Source organism: Achroia grisella, unplaced genomic scaffold (genome assembly GCF_030625045.1).
Source record: "Achroia grisella isolate CSIRO2021 unplaced genomic scaffold, CSIRO_AGI_Agris_v1 utg874, whole genome shotgun sequence".
NCBI classification, from domain to species: Eukaryota; Metazoa; Arthropoda; class Insecta; order Lepidoptera; family Pyralidae; genus Achroia; species Achroia grisella.
In genome coordinates, this window is record NW_026713051.1 from 3,913,765 (window position 1) to 3,930,257 (window position 16,493).

Here is a 16,493-nt window from a genome sequence, read left to right on the forward strand (position 1 = left end):
ACTTAGTTGCATTCAGCAAGACAATGATTATGATGATTATATGTTTTGAGATATAATTATGAAACTTAACTTTTTATCACAATTTAAGATTGTAATAATTTTAAAATTGAAGGTGTATCTTCTAGCACATGAATTACTACTATTATAACGTTTTTTTATATGTATTATATATTATATCTATAGGTTCACTTAAATAAAAAAATCTAAATGAATATTGTTATTTTTATGAGCTAGCCACTATCGATACTTTTATCGATGATAATGCGGGCAGCTCAAAACGGGAGATACTGGTAGTATCGTAGTTGCTTGCACCGCGCTGAGATCAACAGAGATGCAACAGATGCACTCACATCACATGTCCTGTGCCACGTTACATATTCTTGATAAGTCAAGTCCCCTATTTCTTACTATTTGTTTTAACCATCGAAGAGTCTAATCGACTATTGTTTACCATATACGACTGTATTCTGTATTTACTTACCTATCCTACGAATAAATACTTACAGTAACCTTGTTCGTTCAATATGCACAATTTAAAGGTCATCTTTTGTAATATAATGAGTAAAGATTATTATTAAATTTATTGCAAGTAATAGCTATGGTGTTGGTTCTCGCCTGGCTGCATTACTATATTTGATTAAAACTGTTGGTTTTTATTACAATACAGTTGCATATGCAGCTTGTGAATAAATATCTTTCACACGTTAAAATAAATAGTAATCCCCTCAGTTTCAAACTGGTATGTATTGTATACGAAGCTTGCAAACTCGCCTTTCAAACATCTATCATATATAACCGTCTGTCTATAGGCTCAGAATGTGTCTATATTCCTGTTTTGCACCTTTCAGTCTTAATATCATTTCTTTGGTTCAATGTTTGCTAATTTTAAATCTAACATACTCATTTAAATAAAATAGGTATATGTAAATAAAATTATAAATATATAAAAGTAACTATAACATTGTATGCGCAAGCTACTTTTTTTTTATGTATCATAATGGAATAGTACACCCGCCTACGCTAAAAGTTTACGCTAGCGGGGCACCTGGGAAGGATGATAAGATGAGCATGAGGTCGGGTCAGTTAGCCCATCGTGGGACAGTCACCATGAATTTATCACGATGGTTTCTAGGGGGAACCGCGAGGAGGTCAACCTGAAATGGTACATCGCGAGGCAATAAGATCATTCCTTCATCTCTGATTACTATCCCCTTTCCCCCTGCCAAGCTATTATCAGCCATCATCTCAGCAGAATATCTTTATTTTATAATACCGAACCGAAAATGATAGTGGTAGGTAGAAGATAGTTAGTAATGGGAAATAATGGGCTCATTGATAACAATGTCACCATCACGAGGTTTCCTGACTGACTGACTGATAACTATCGTGATATTTTTTTGTGGATTCATCACTGGCTAACTGACCTAACCTCATGTTCATCCTATTATCCATTACTACGGTGCTCCGCCAGCGCTTCCGTTAGCACAAGCCGTTACACCATTCCATTAAAAAGGTAATACTTTTGTTAGTGTGACTTGTGTCCCTCCCGTCTGTCGGTCACAGTGTCACCAGACACTATTTTTTGCTGAAATTTCAACAGTTTTTTTCTTGGAAATTGATGCTATGGGATATTGAAATTAATGGCTTTCAGTGCTAGACATAATATTTTCAGAACCATTTAGTAGACATAATATTTACGTACTTGTATTTATACTTAATTGTAATCTAATCGGCGAAGGACAGTGAAGGAGCCTATTGTTAATCAAATTCTATATTTATATCACAATAATACAAACAGATCCTTATAAATTGAGAATAACGTTTGCTGTTATAATAATTATGCTTTTATAACTAATTTAAAAAAGGGAGAGGTTTTAAATGTCATATAGAGTATATTACTCTAATTTCGGCCTCGGTAGTCTAGCAGTTGAGCACATCGCTTTACCTTTGACGGTTGCGTGTTCGATTTATTTCACGATGCAAACACTTGTATTCATGATTGTTTGTATGTTTGTTAGTATGACTGTTGTATTGGTCTGGATTTTTTCCATGCATTTAAAGAAATATTTATATTAAATGTCTGGTACTCTTAACACTGGACTAGATGGCCATGTGTACTTTGTTCTGGATAAAAAAATGCATGATGAAATATGGTAGTTAAATTATATAGAGTAAGACATTATATTTACTTTATTATATTTATAAGTTACTATTTCTAAGGAATGAGAGAATGATTGGGGCGTAATAATGTATTTGTACGTCTGTGATGAAATTCATGTAATCAGTGGTTACAACTTTCTATCAGTCAAGCACTGTGCTTGTTTACCGTTCCAATGTAATAAAAAAAAACATGTTAGAAACAAAAGTGTTATCATTATATAATATACCAGCTAAATCGGTCGGTACTTGAAGTCTCCCTCGCTATGAAGACACCCATTATGCCAATTGCGCCTACACGAATCTGACTCTTTCGTACTGGACATACAATTAGGGTCATCCAGTGTCATCTTACTACCCAGATCTTATTAATATTAAATGTGAAAGTTCCCATAATGTGTTATTCTTCTCTAACGTCATTAATATAAATAGATTTTGCAATTGTATGCCCTTTGCGTGTCAATTGTAGGTCCTAAATTAGACATTGCAGAGCCTACCTACATAAGTCACACATTGAAGAATATTCGAATCCATATATTTGCATGGTGTGGACGTCTACTAAAATAATTTTGTTTCAATTGTATAGAGCCATATATAGTTTAAACACCTTTACTCCTTCTGTAACAATTAACCTCTGTAGAACTATCTTCATGTATTCTTTAAAAAGCAAGCAGCAAAATAAAAGTTGAGTAGTTTATATATCTTGTCTTATAAGATTTTGATTTACAAACAAAATTATACTTCAATAATATCCACGATTCGAAGTAAAGCTAACATTATTTAACTTTTAAATAAACTTAATATTTATTATTAACTTTAATATGTATTAGTATTTATTTCTGATTTTATTTTAAAGTATTATATTTTTACCGACTTTTAATGGCGTCTTCCTCCACATAATTACGATTGACTATAATATAAATTAGCTATGCTTAGCATTCCAAATAGCATAATCTTGTATGCTCCAATGACAACTATAAAAAGTGTGTCAAAATGCAAACGGTTAAGTATCAGTATTACCTGCCAGCCTATGATACAATAGAAATGTAGTAATGCGCTGAAAGTGGCGGGGTGCGAGTAGTGAATGATAGGATAAGGATAAAGCCATGTCAGGCCCGTTCTGACAAATTTACTAGGACTGAACCACGTTGGTTTTCAAGGGGAGTCGCGTGGAGGTTGACCAGACAAATAGGATAGTCAGTCAACTTGTAATGGGCCAATAGTTTCCATTACTTCTAACCTCATTCCCCCCTAGTTTATGTTAGAATACAATATTCATTTTACTATTTCTTTAACAGGTCCGTCTCTACTGAGCGCCAATTTCTATCGGACTTCGTGGCGGGAGCCGAGAGTACAGCTGGCGGCCGTCTAGCTTGTTGGCTATCTCCGAGGTCCAGGGTGGAACCATCTAAATGCGAGATGAAGCCGCCACCGACCGCACCACAACCATCAGTTATGACCTCATTGGCCATTACCATCCGTGATCAGTATGGAGAAATTGTTGCATCACCCGCGTTAAAAGTTGAGGTATATACTATATGTATATTGTATATGTATACATATACATAATATTAATATATATGAACATACAAAATAGCCAACCTATCCAAACAACGCATTGTGCGTTGCTTTGGTTAGTATATGTATAACACTAGCATTTTTAGTGAGGTAGACTTGTCTAGTCTAGAAGTACTATTTTCATTCATACTTAGTATGAATTTGTACCCGACTGATATCCTTGCCCGACAACTTCGCCTGAGGCAAGTTCTGATAATCCCATGACGGCAGCAAATATCCTACTGTTATTCCCAGTACGTATCTACCTCGTCGTCACAAAAACACAGGACACCGTCCTCGCTTGCGAAAATGTCGAAGCAGTCGTACTTACGATCGATTCCTGGTCCTATTCAAACGGAGATCGTAATCAAGACGGCTTCAACTGAGTATGGTATGAATATGATATGGTCTTCAGCTGCTCCATAAGCCCGCTGGTTTGAATTGCCCACTATACTTGACCATATTTTTGTCTGGTATAGTTGTAATGGCAGGCAACAGGCTCTATTATATTGCCGTGACTCTAGCACGGCAATACAATATAGTCCTAATAAAAAATTGTAGTTAAATGCATATAAGTACCAGTTTTAGTAATCTACTGAACTGGGTGATTGATATTTTTCTTTTCGTATGTGTATATCTCCCACACAGACAAGGCAATAAAATTACAGGACATGGATGATGCCTCTATATCTTAGTACACCGGAATGATATGGCGCGGAATTAGTATTACGGGTGTTACATGATAACATGATGTCCGTAGAGGTAACTGTCGCCTATATAATAAATGTAGCCAACGCCGACGGTCACTACTTTTCGTCAGATACTTAAAAAAAATGTGTAGTTTTATTTTATTTGTTAAGAATAAAATAATATGAATGCATGTGACCCTGAATGAAAGACATAAGTGCTGTAAATTAGATCACAATCGGGTGTTAGGGTTGCACCGTCATGAATTATCGTCGAGCCAATGTACATATATCATATTACTTTCTAAATTTAACTAATTTTGCACAGAGAATTATTGTTAGGAATTCACTGATGCTTATCAATTAATCAAATTATCAATATGTATATGACTGTCATTATATATGTATTTGTAATGACAGACATTATATACATATATGTAATTGTTTGTCATCATTCTTTAAAAAAAAAGCTGTATACTCGTATATTTACATATATTTTATAACAGTTTCAAGTTCGCAGAATGATTGTAGTACACCTATAATTTTAAAGTTGTTACACCTTAGTAATAATAAATAACTACTTATGGGTTTTGTTAACGTATGTATATGTTATGAAAATGTTAATAGGCATCCAAATAATATGTTACACTTTCAATGTTCTTATAACAGTCATAATGTATGTAGTGTTAGTATTCCTATATAAATAATATTTTAGAATAATCATAATAAAGATATACAATCAGGACTGTTAACACAGATGGGGCAGTCATAAGAGACATCCTCAATCGTCGTCGCCGGCGTGGTGGACGCAACACTTAACATGACCAGATTTCGCTCGGTCGCAGGGGGCGAGCCTATCGTAACGCTCGGATTTTAACAAAAAACAACAAATTTTAAAACAGACCTTTTGTCGTTTACTAATGCGGGCTATATGAAGCGTCTCCCGACATTAGAATTGTTTAATCATCGCAATAGCTTTTTTGACCACAACATTCCTTTCCATTAGTTATATATTAACAGTTGTCATTTTCTAATAATCTTAATGTAAACCTCACATATATATAATTTGGACATTCACAGGCTTAGTTTACAAATTAATAAATGCATTTGTTTAGAGTTTCTCTAAGGGATTTTGAACAAAGGAAATTCGATGGAGGCTCAAAGTGGACGACATAGCTCTCAAAGTCTGTCTGACTGAAGGGGCAGCAGGAGCGTTATATCTGGTGAGATAGCGTTGGTAGATGGAGAAGTAAAATCCTTGACGGTCAAAAGAGTACAGGCGCCTTCGTGCAAGATGGCTGTAAGAAGGTAGCAGGGAGTAGATGGATGCTGATGGCAGAAGTTCGCACATGATGGAAGGCCTGGTTCCGGTAGTGGATACAAATTAACATGACGATAATGATTCCTTTAATTACTTCTTACATCAGGATATGTAAAAACTGCATTTTGTACTCAATTTCTAGAAAGCGCTGATGAAACCGAACCAGTATTATTAAAGATAACTTAATATATTTATGAAATGGAAGATATTGGGAGATGTATGGCCTTGGCGAGAAGTGATATGGATAAGCTACACAAAATGAAACTGAAAATTTGGACCCCAGTGTTATTTACCATATTTCTGTACGTACATATTTCTGCGGAGATTTGGACCCAGCGCGTAATGAGAAGACTATATTTCCAGAACGTCGATCCTTTTGATCGACGTTCTGGAAATATAGTGTTTAAGTAGAATGATACTATGGACTAAATTTATAATCAATTTGTCTATACTCATAAAGAATTCAGCCTTACAGTGTTTATCTACAATAACATAATCACCTTCTTCGGTTTCGTCTCACGAAGAAATTACGTATCTGCTGGGCGGCTTGTCATACAGATTTGAAGGTAGTAGACTCCGTGGATGATCACCCATGCGATGGACAGACCAACACAAAGTAGCGATAGGCGATCCACTCCACGAGTGTACAAGAATGATGCCAGTAGCAAGAAAAGACGAATGTTGTAAGACAGACGACATCAGCCATTATAGCGCGGCGGTACTGTCAGAACGTATCAAATAAGATGTATTTTATACTACATTTATGGCATTCAGTTTACGAGAATGAATTTTAAGAGACAGAAAAATTACAAGATACAAGTCATGAGAATACGTAAGAAATACCATGAGCGTCACGATAGACTTTTATTTGGTCGTGGTGCTGTTTATGTGTAAAGGCATTTTCAAAGCGGATCGTTAACAGAATTAAGGGAATAAAATAGAAATATGAGACCATACGAGTATAGCACTGAACCAGCGCACCGGGTCGATTTACTGGACGTCCGCCCGACTAACCAAATTAGCCTCCTCCCTTACGCAATTGATGGGATCCACTAACTAGATTGGTCGTACAGATCGGCTGCTAAATTGTATCGTACATAAAATACTTTTAAGGATTTTATGTAGGACTAACTAGTGCCCACGTCATGTGTGCACATATATTTGGAAACACCATCTATTGATAATAAATAAAATCACAACATACGTCACATTGATTATTGTATTAATATACTGACTATAGGTGGTAGTATTAAAACTATCCATAAAATGTTTGTTCGATTATTTATTACCCATAGTTTAAGCCCTGCTTCATTTTGGACTAGATGGCGTTGGATAATATATTTTTATGATGAGATGAGCATGAGATCAGGTCACTTGCCCATTGCTACAAAACCAGGAATTTCAAAAGGGTTTTCAGAGGGAACCACGTGAAAGTCAACTTGACATGCTATAATGCTAGTAATGGGATGGTTGTAGTCCACATTACTAATTGTACCTACCCTTCCCCCTGTGTTATCTAAAGTTGTTTGTTCTAAGTTATTATTACTAATAATAATTTTGAGTAACGAGTTGGACAGTGGCACTGTATAACAATCACTGTGTAAATGCCCACTTGACTCGGGAGCAAAGAACGCTACAATAACTAAATCAGAGAATGTCAATTGTACCCTATCATGTATCAATTTTGCTATTACCTATTCAATATGCCAGACCATCTCTCCGTTTGATTATCCTGTATTAACTCATTGTCGCGTGGTCATTTATGCAATGGGTTCAATAGCTTGTAATGCGCGATGTTAACACGCGCAATTTATCTGCATATTGTCTGTTATTTTGCAACCATATGTTATTTATTTATAGAAATAAAAAATCCAAAGTGGAGCGTTACTACTGTGACTTAAAAATACTTTGTTAATTTATATTTGGAACCTCCAAAGATGTAAACACAGATAACAAGACAAACTAATACGAGGTAAATAAATAGCCTCAGAGGTAAGCTCGCCCCTAACAGTGTTCGACGGAAATTTTGATTCAAATATTATGTCGAGCGATTCTAGAGTTGATGTTGTATTAATTCTATTTGACACTGTCAAGTCAATTACTCTAACTATCCCATCTGTAATAGAGATCTTTAAATAATAATTGATGAAGGTAGGTAATGTATTGGTTTTAATAGCATTTGATCATGATTAGTGTGGTAATGCTACTGTTTACAATATCTTTATTGTTTTCAAATAAATATTTAATTAGGTTTAAATACAGAAATATTTAAAGAATACCTTTTCTTATAACTAACGTGTATATATACATACATATTCATTCTCACTACGGATACATTTATCTGTTTTTGATAACTTTATCACTCTTAACAATGTAACTGCTAGGAGCTTCATAAACAGCAACTATGTATAAAATTATCTAACCATAACGGAAGAGAATAGAAATGCAATTAAACCTATCCTAATCAATTTATGATAAGCAACATAGTGTGAAAGAGGTTAATTTATATAATTTCCAAGATCACGCCGGAGGCCTTGACTTGCCGCGAACCATGTTATCATTCCTCTCATCATTTATTTAATGAATCTATCACGAAAACACGTGACGTGGCTGCCTTACATTGTTGTATCAAAGATACTAGCTGCTTTCGTTGGAAACTAGATGTCCCACCCGGCTTCTCATGGGGTGTAATTATAACGAAAATGAGGACAATTGTTCCTGTCATAATATGTGTACCAGTAATGAAATTAAACAGGTCAAAAAATTTGTTGAAAGCTGCATTTATTTTAATAAATACTTGATCATCTGAGTATTGTTTTCTGCTGAATTTGTATAGTAACTGTTAAATATTAAGGTGGTGGTCCAACGCATGGAAGACGCTAACTCGCGTCAAAGCCGAAGTTCAGTGGGGCATCCAGGCAACCTGCCTGACATCCCATACCAACCCTGTAAGAAGGATGCAATGTGTTTCCAGGCCATTACAATGATGAAGGTAAGTTTAAAATAAAGAACATAGATTAACTAGAATGGGTGGCCTTGATGTTCCATTTCCACTCTAGTTCTCTAGTACTGCATGCTCTATTTAGAAAAGTATCATTTCGGTTACAAGAACGAAAGCATCAGTATTATCATGACATGATAACCTTTTAAATTGACATTACAAATAAATTTATTATTATTATTATTATAATTTGTGAGCAGGTTAACATTACCGAGGAGGTTTTGTATAGAATTTTATTTAAAACTTTTACTTTCCTGCATAGTCTACCGAGGTAGAGTTTGTAAATAGTCGTCTACATGGGTACTTCTGTCTCAAATGTTTCAACCCATAACCTCTGTGTCAAATCAAGCAGTTTGCTTTTTAAACTGTGTTCCGGTTGTAGGGTTTTGATTTGGATATATAATTAGGGAGTGATCTTAATTAAGGGATAAGAGACATAACAATCTTTTCCTCTGAAATGGCAACGTATGGGATGATGATATCTGAAATGTCATATGACAACGTGTTGTTCGCACTCCTATTCATGTTTATAGGCGATTTTTACCACTTCTAATAATATAGGTAGTCAGCTTGACCGCTATTTCCATTAAAGAACTGTATTATACTTATTATCCACTTTTATAATATCCTATTTTGACTAGCGTAAATGAGCGTAACTGCTGAAGTTACAGAATTTTAATGATTAAAGTACGTAATATAATACTTTTTCTAAATCAATGTTGTCAACTGATGTGATGGTGTTTAGAATAATATACCTTAAACTTTAATAATTTAAAAGATATTTGAATTTATCGTTAAGTATCAATCATTTTACCTAACTTCGGCCATTGTGCATCTAATTTTAGCCACTTTTATTCCCAAACTCGTTCATACTATTTGTTATGGTGATAGAAGACTACTTTTTTACCTATACTGATTGTGACACTTATTAGCGGTACGCTGGTCAATTAAAAAATCATTCCGGGAATGAATTTGAAAGAAGAATATAAGGAATTATCAAGTCTTAAATATCTCGTCAAACTATTTTAGAACTCTGTTACCTTTACTTGCAAGGCAGTGACTAATTTGAAACAGAAAATAGCGACAAATTACAAATGATATTAAAAGCTGCTCTTAAAAAAATTAAGCTTGTAGAAAAGATCGGAGTGTAAGTTACAGAGTGTATTTTTGACAACAACTTTCTTCTTAAGATTATAAAGGTAAAGGCAGGTGATGAGAATGCTCATGCCGAACAAGATGCAGCGGCGAGTTAAGTATTGTTACTTGTTCTTTGATTGCCTGCAGTGAAGGTTTAGATCTGAATATGCCTGAATATAAATGTGAATGGGACATAATTATGTGCCAGAGTCGTACGGGACGGGTTATGCAACCCACATCAGCCTCGAGAACTTTTAATGTGATCAAAGCGACCTACAAGGAGGAGAAGAGCCAAAATAGTGACAAACCACACATGGAACTCTTGGAAATATTTGGTGGAAGCCTACGTTGCACAATCAACTAATAAAAGAAATTGTTACAGTACATATTGAATAAAATGTAATTATTATAAGGCATGTAATGTAAAATATATATGGCATAATATTGTATAGTAAATAAAGTTTATAAATGAATATATAATACTATATATAATGTTATATGTTTTTGAAACTAACATAGAGCATCGAGGAAATTTTCCAACATGAAAAGGTCAAGAGGTGCAATTTCTACAACAAAAACAACATTTCTCGGCTCTGAGTAAATGTTAATAAGTTAATTGAAAGATTTAATGAATACGTGTATTATAGTTAAGTGTATATAATATATTAAATAAGGAAACTGGTCTTGAGTTTTAATTATTACTATTTAGCCTCCCCTCCGTAATTTTTTTAATTCCCCTCGTAAGTAGGTCAAGCAAAACCGTGATCGGTAACTTATTGGCCTGTATAACTCTTTGAAAGGCCAGTTATGACTTTTATATATTGTTTATGCAGTAGTGAGTATAGAGTAATATTATTACCCCATAAGGGGAAAATAAGACGTGATAATACATCCGTGTTACAAAGAGTAGGTTTTGGAAGAAGCAGCAAAGAAACAGTGCAAAGAGTCGTCATCGATATCTTGGAATATTTCTTTACTTTTGGGACATCAGGATTTACCGGAGGTAGAATTCTTACATAGAGGTGGTTACAGTCTATGTAAGAAATCGCCTGCATGCGTACCTCAGTCATGCCTATTTAATCGCTAAGCAGTTTTTAAGCTGTGCATGTAGGGTCAGATTAGGCAGTGTAATTACAGATTAATAGGCATATTAAAAAAGCCCAATGCCAAGGTTTTATTATCTGCTAAACAAGAACAAATTGCTTTGGTGGCTGTAATTTTCCAACGACGAGACGATAAAAGTTATTGATAGATTAAATATATTAAAGTTCTGCTAGAAAACTAAATAAGGAAAATAAAGTTCGTGTCTTATTTTTTACTCTAAACTTCATCTGAGTCCATTTTGCCTATTTTGGCGACATATTTATTGCAATATCATATTAGTCATAGAGTCATATATAACTATAGCCCTCCTCAATACATGGGCTTACGAATATTATGTATAAGTATTTTCTAAATCCAAACTCATCTTGGTCGAAATTTGGTTTTATTTACCTATCTATCTGTATACATATTATTTATATTGGACCAATTCAAAATTTACCTATTTTAAGTAGTGCTGGGTTACTTATATTGAATTGTTTTATTCCTTAGAGTAATTAATTTGAAAGACAATGACAAAACACTGTTGTAATTAGAATACATATGAAGTGCCTTTCCAAATGTGTCATATGTCTATAATATAGCAGGTAATGTCTTCCCAACGGAACGGCAATAAAACCATTAAGCACGCATTTTTAACCACAAGTGGTATTTACAGTGACCAGTTAGTTGAACTTACTCGATGTGCTATGCATACATTGTTCATACTAATCAATCATTTGAACGTGTTTATTATAGGTACACTAGGTAGTTCCGTCTAGGGCTGGGTTGCATAACGTACATAATATTATATGCAATGCTAGCTGACCCGGGCGAGCTCGCACCGCCCAGAATCAATAAACTAGGTAGCTGTATTGATTAACCGGATGCAACTGCAATAACGGGTGCATTCTGAAAGATAGCTATATAAAATTCATAATAAATTTTGATAAATAGCGGTTCTCACTTCTAAATCAGCTGATAAATAATAAAGCATACTAATTATTCTCATATTCGACGGCATGTTAATTATTCTCATATTCTCAGATATTTCTGTTATGGTTAGCGACGTCTTTGTCTAAGAATAACATCATTGTTCTTAGTTGAGTTTATACGGTTATTTTTTTTATTCTCTTTATCAATCAATGCAGGAGGATTCTTCTCAATGATAAGCCTAAACAATTATTAATTTTAATATATCTTCTCAAGATATCATCCCAAACTACGTTCACGCCCATAAATTTTACGTAAAAAGGAAATAAATTAAATACATTGCAATCTGAATTAAATCCTTTTCTGGGTTTAGATTTTTAGAAATCATACATACATCATTACACTATACTATTACTGTATTCAAATATTAAAATGACGTAATATATGAATATGTAGCTTCGGCAACCCAATTTCGTTTTGAGATTTTTGGTACAAGAGTTGTTACCACTTGTTATTTGGCTGTAGATGCACAAAGGCTTAAATATTAGGTAAGGGCAAGAAATTAGGTGTATTTTATATGTATCTCTACATTTACATTTTTAGCCATACCAGATATACTCTTTTGAGGAGCTGCGCTATTTGAGTGGGCAGTGGGGTGGGTCTGGCGCAGGCGCTGTGCTCACGAACAACGGGCGCGTGCCCACTGAGCGCCTGGCCATCCGGTCTCAGCCCGACGGATCTTACATTGCATTGTGGACACCGCGGGCGCCAGGCGTCTACGTGTTCAGGTGCACTCTCGATCAGCAGCCCACACCACAGGTAAGTGCCTAGGGCTTTCCTTTGTTTCCTTATATCATTTAAATTTATTTAATATAATGTGAAAACATATTTCTGTGTGTGGTGACGACGCAAGTATACAATTTGCCAACATTTCTTTGTATTCCCAGGACTTGACTAGAACAAAAGGATTTATATATAAATGTATCAGTGTAACTTTTATTCAATTTGGTGAATATTGGCAAGTCCTTTACAATATATTTAGCAGAGATTTGGACTACAGTGACGATTTATTAATTTTAATGGTGACTTCGCGTATTGTTGGAGAAGATGGCTACAGGAACCTTGTACTATAAATGATATACTCATATCATTTCCGTATCATAATTCGTATTTCTAGTAGTTTCATCATTAAATATCATCATCATATGTGGGAGTATTCAAACGTAAGCTAAGTTCAGAAAAAGACACTGGCTTCGCTGCTGTGGCTCATATGGTTACTGATATAAAGTCTAAAATCGTTTTTTTTTATCATTGACTGACATGGGTCAAAAATTGAACGCACTCCACGTAGTCTAGAAGTCCGGCCTGGTAATTTACCGTACACAAAGGAAAAGTCATAAAATATTAAATTATTACGATTTTAAATAATTTTCAGGCAATCAATTTTATCTCCGCCCCGCGCGGTAGGGGGGGGGGGGGGAATGCCTGGGACGCGCAACAGGAGCGTTTCGCGCAGGGGTCGCAGGGGAAAGGGGGGTCCAGGACATCGATGAGAGCGCTATGAGCTAAATCTAGGCTAGATACAGTACGCCCGGCCGGCGGGGCGGATACAGTATCTAGGGTATCCGGGCAAGCGTACCCCCCATCCCCGTACCTCACTGCACCTAGCTGGGTGCTAAATTCAAAACTTTCTAGGTCATCTGGAAGTAGGTTAGGTTCTCGATCCATATATCAGTCAGTTATTAAAATGTCGATGTTTAAAATCTAGCTGCGTTAAGCTCACACTCCCATATTCTGCCCGGTTGTTGCTCGAAATAGTCGTTTGGTCGTTTGTTACACACAAAGAAAAAATTCTGGAATATACCGACATTTTATTTTAAGTAAGTAGTATTAAAAGTGTTTTGTGATTATCTGATTTGACTTTAAGAAGACAAACCATTTTTGTGGTTTAACGAGACAATGAATCGCAACTGATGTTTATATCTGATCAGTTTTCTTGCCTTGGATTTGAAGAAAGCTCTGTTATAAACGGTGCACAGAAGATGCACTCTCCGTAACCAAACTATAATTACAATCAGTTCGGAGAGATTTTCATTTATTTAGAAAATTCGATAAATAGTTCATCCACCGTCCACCTTGATAGGATAGTGACGCAATGGAGCCATATATAGGAACGCAAACGCGAATGAGGAATTAATTAACTCTGGGAATTAAATACTGTTTAACTCGTAAAGAGATTCAAGTGGTAATCTTGGTTCCCTTGCCTTCTTTTGTAATAGGAGTAGAATAGAAGCTGACAGCCCTCCTGGTGGTAAGGGGTCGTACAAAGTTAATGTACACCAATTGCGGAAGTTGTACAACCCCCTTTCTCCCCTTTCTACGATCACAGTGGCCATACTTTTTTGACCCCACCCCTCTCACATAATTTCTATACATACGTCTATATACATAAATCCAATTATACATCGATACATGCATACTTGCATACATGCATACATGCATACATGCATACATGCATACTTGCATACATGCATACATGCATACTTGCATACACGCATACTTGCATACATGCATACTTGCATACATGCATACACGCATACTTGCATACATGCATACTTACATACATGCATACTTGCATACATGCATACATGCATACTTGCATACATGCATACATGCATACTTGCATACATGCATACTTGCATACATGCATACATGCATACTTGCATACATACATAGATGCATACATACAGACATACATGAATATATGCAAACATGCATACTTACATACATGTATACATACATACATGCATACATACATACATATATACTTACATACATACATGCATACTTACATACATACATACATACATGCATGCATACATACATACTTACATATATACATACGCCATATCTATGTCATCATCATCATTCATCGTCGACTTAATCATCACATAAAAAATTTTAATTATTAGTTTTTATCGAGAATTTAAGTTTAACTTTCGGGCAACACTGATACATCATACCTGCATACATACATATGTACATACATATTTGTTTATACATATGTATTTTTCTCAATAAGGAGCTTACTGTGGAGGTAGCTGATACTTCTATCGAAATACCCGAAGAGCGAGGAGTACGTGCAGAGGAAGCAGCAGTGCATCAACCAACCCCCTCTAAATTTCGGCGATTCGTCGCCAAGTATAGCGCTGGACTACGTGTAAGAGCCAGCCCTAGTCTACAGGCGGAGGAACTCGGCCGTGTGCCCCCTGGGGCGAACATCGCTTTTATTGAAGAGGTAAGATTTGCGCCAAGTATCCCTAACTAGTGTTAATAAACAGAACAGGCCTTCCATGGACTTTAAAAAAAATTCAGTGGATTCCGGTCTATAGTCCCAGATTTAAATAATTATAATAAAAGATCCATTCAGCCCTTTAGTGTTGATACGGATCGATCAATCGCATAGTCTGATACACTTTCTCATTTATAACATTAAGTATGAAGTTTTAATGAAAAGTAATTAAAAATAAACAATTTAGTTTTTAGTTATGTTTATTTTGATTTATTTTTAATAATTTTGGGGTTTTGTATAATATTTCGTAAATGAATGAATTATAGTATTCTTAGCTGACATTCCTCTCTGACGCATAAGTAACATGAATCATGTTTGAACAGGTGGTGAACAAAGACGGTACATGGGTTCGTTTGACTGAAGACTCGGCTCGCGCGTACACCGACAGCAGCGCGGAGATCGCGTGGTGTCTCCAATATCATCGGCACCTTGATAAGGAGCTACTAGTTCCCACTGAGTCTTGCAGTCCACCACCGGTATATAAAAACCATAAAAATAAACTAGCTTTTTTTATTTCAGTCTATACCCGTACATACCAGTCCCCTACAATACATTCCCGTTCTTTTACCGCCAATTTCAGTTAATTATATTCTATTCTGTTCAGTATATTACTAGATTACATACTAAAAACAGCTATTTACGTATATGTATCAAAAAATTTGCTTTTACTCGTTTTTAGAGACTTGGCTAGTTTTTGTAATATGTCAATATTTTTTTATTATATTCAATCTTTTTAATTACATTTTTACAGCATTTGGAGTACAGTGGTCTATGGAGTGCATGTGGTGAAGACCCTGACGACATGGAGTCGTGGAAGTTTGACGACGATGATGACGCCGCAGCAAGCGGTAACAATAGCTTTCATGCAAATCATTAGTAGCAATATAGTACCAAAAAATATTGAAATATTAAATTAATCAGCTATTGTCATAGAATTGGTTCTTATTTTTCAATGTGTAATCAATTTGGGTTTAATTACTATTGAAGAAAAGGTAGAGGTAAAACAACATCATTCCAAATATGATACAAACACGTTTAGGTAACTATGGCTATAAAATGAAACAACATTTATAGTTTTCATATGAACTATTTGTTGATTTTAATTGACTATCAATCAATACTAGGCCTAGAAAAATGAATTTTGCAGCATACAAGTAGGTTTCTTTCATTTTGGTTCGAAAGTAAATTTCAAATGAATTGTGTTCCGAGGAATGATCAAAAGTTCGTATATGTATTAAAACATAAATATGCATAAATCTTTCTTCTTAC

General features: G+C 35.1%; 1 protein-coding gene across 1 annotated transcript in view; it reads left to right on the forward strand.

The window, feature by feature from the left end:
- Window positions 1–16,493, forward strand: part of LOC131853083 (E3 ubiquitin-protein ligase MYCBP2) — a 134,464-nt gene that overhangs the window by 82,561 nt on the left and 35,410 nt on the right. The window contains exons 35-40 of the mRNA XM_059203893.1: window positions 3,456–3,684; window positions 8,576–8,713; window positions 12,476–12,691; window positions 14,955–15,170; window positions 15,548–15,700; window positions 15,976–16,072. Coding sequence (XP_059059876.1) covers window positions 3,456–3,684; window positions 8,576–8,713; window positions 12,476–12,691; window positions 14,955–15,170; window positions 15,548–15,700; window positions 15,976–16,072 — 1,049 coding nt within the window. The remainder of the gene's footprint in view (window positions 1–3,455; window positions 3,685–8,575; window positions 8,714–12,475; window positions 12,692–14,954; window positions 15,171–15,547; window positions 15,701–15,975; window positions 16,073–16,493) is intronic.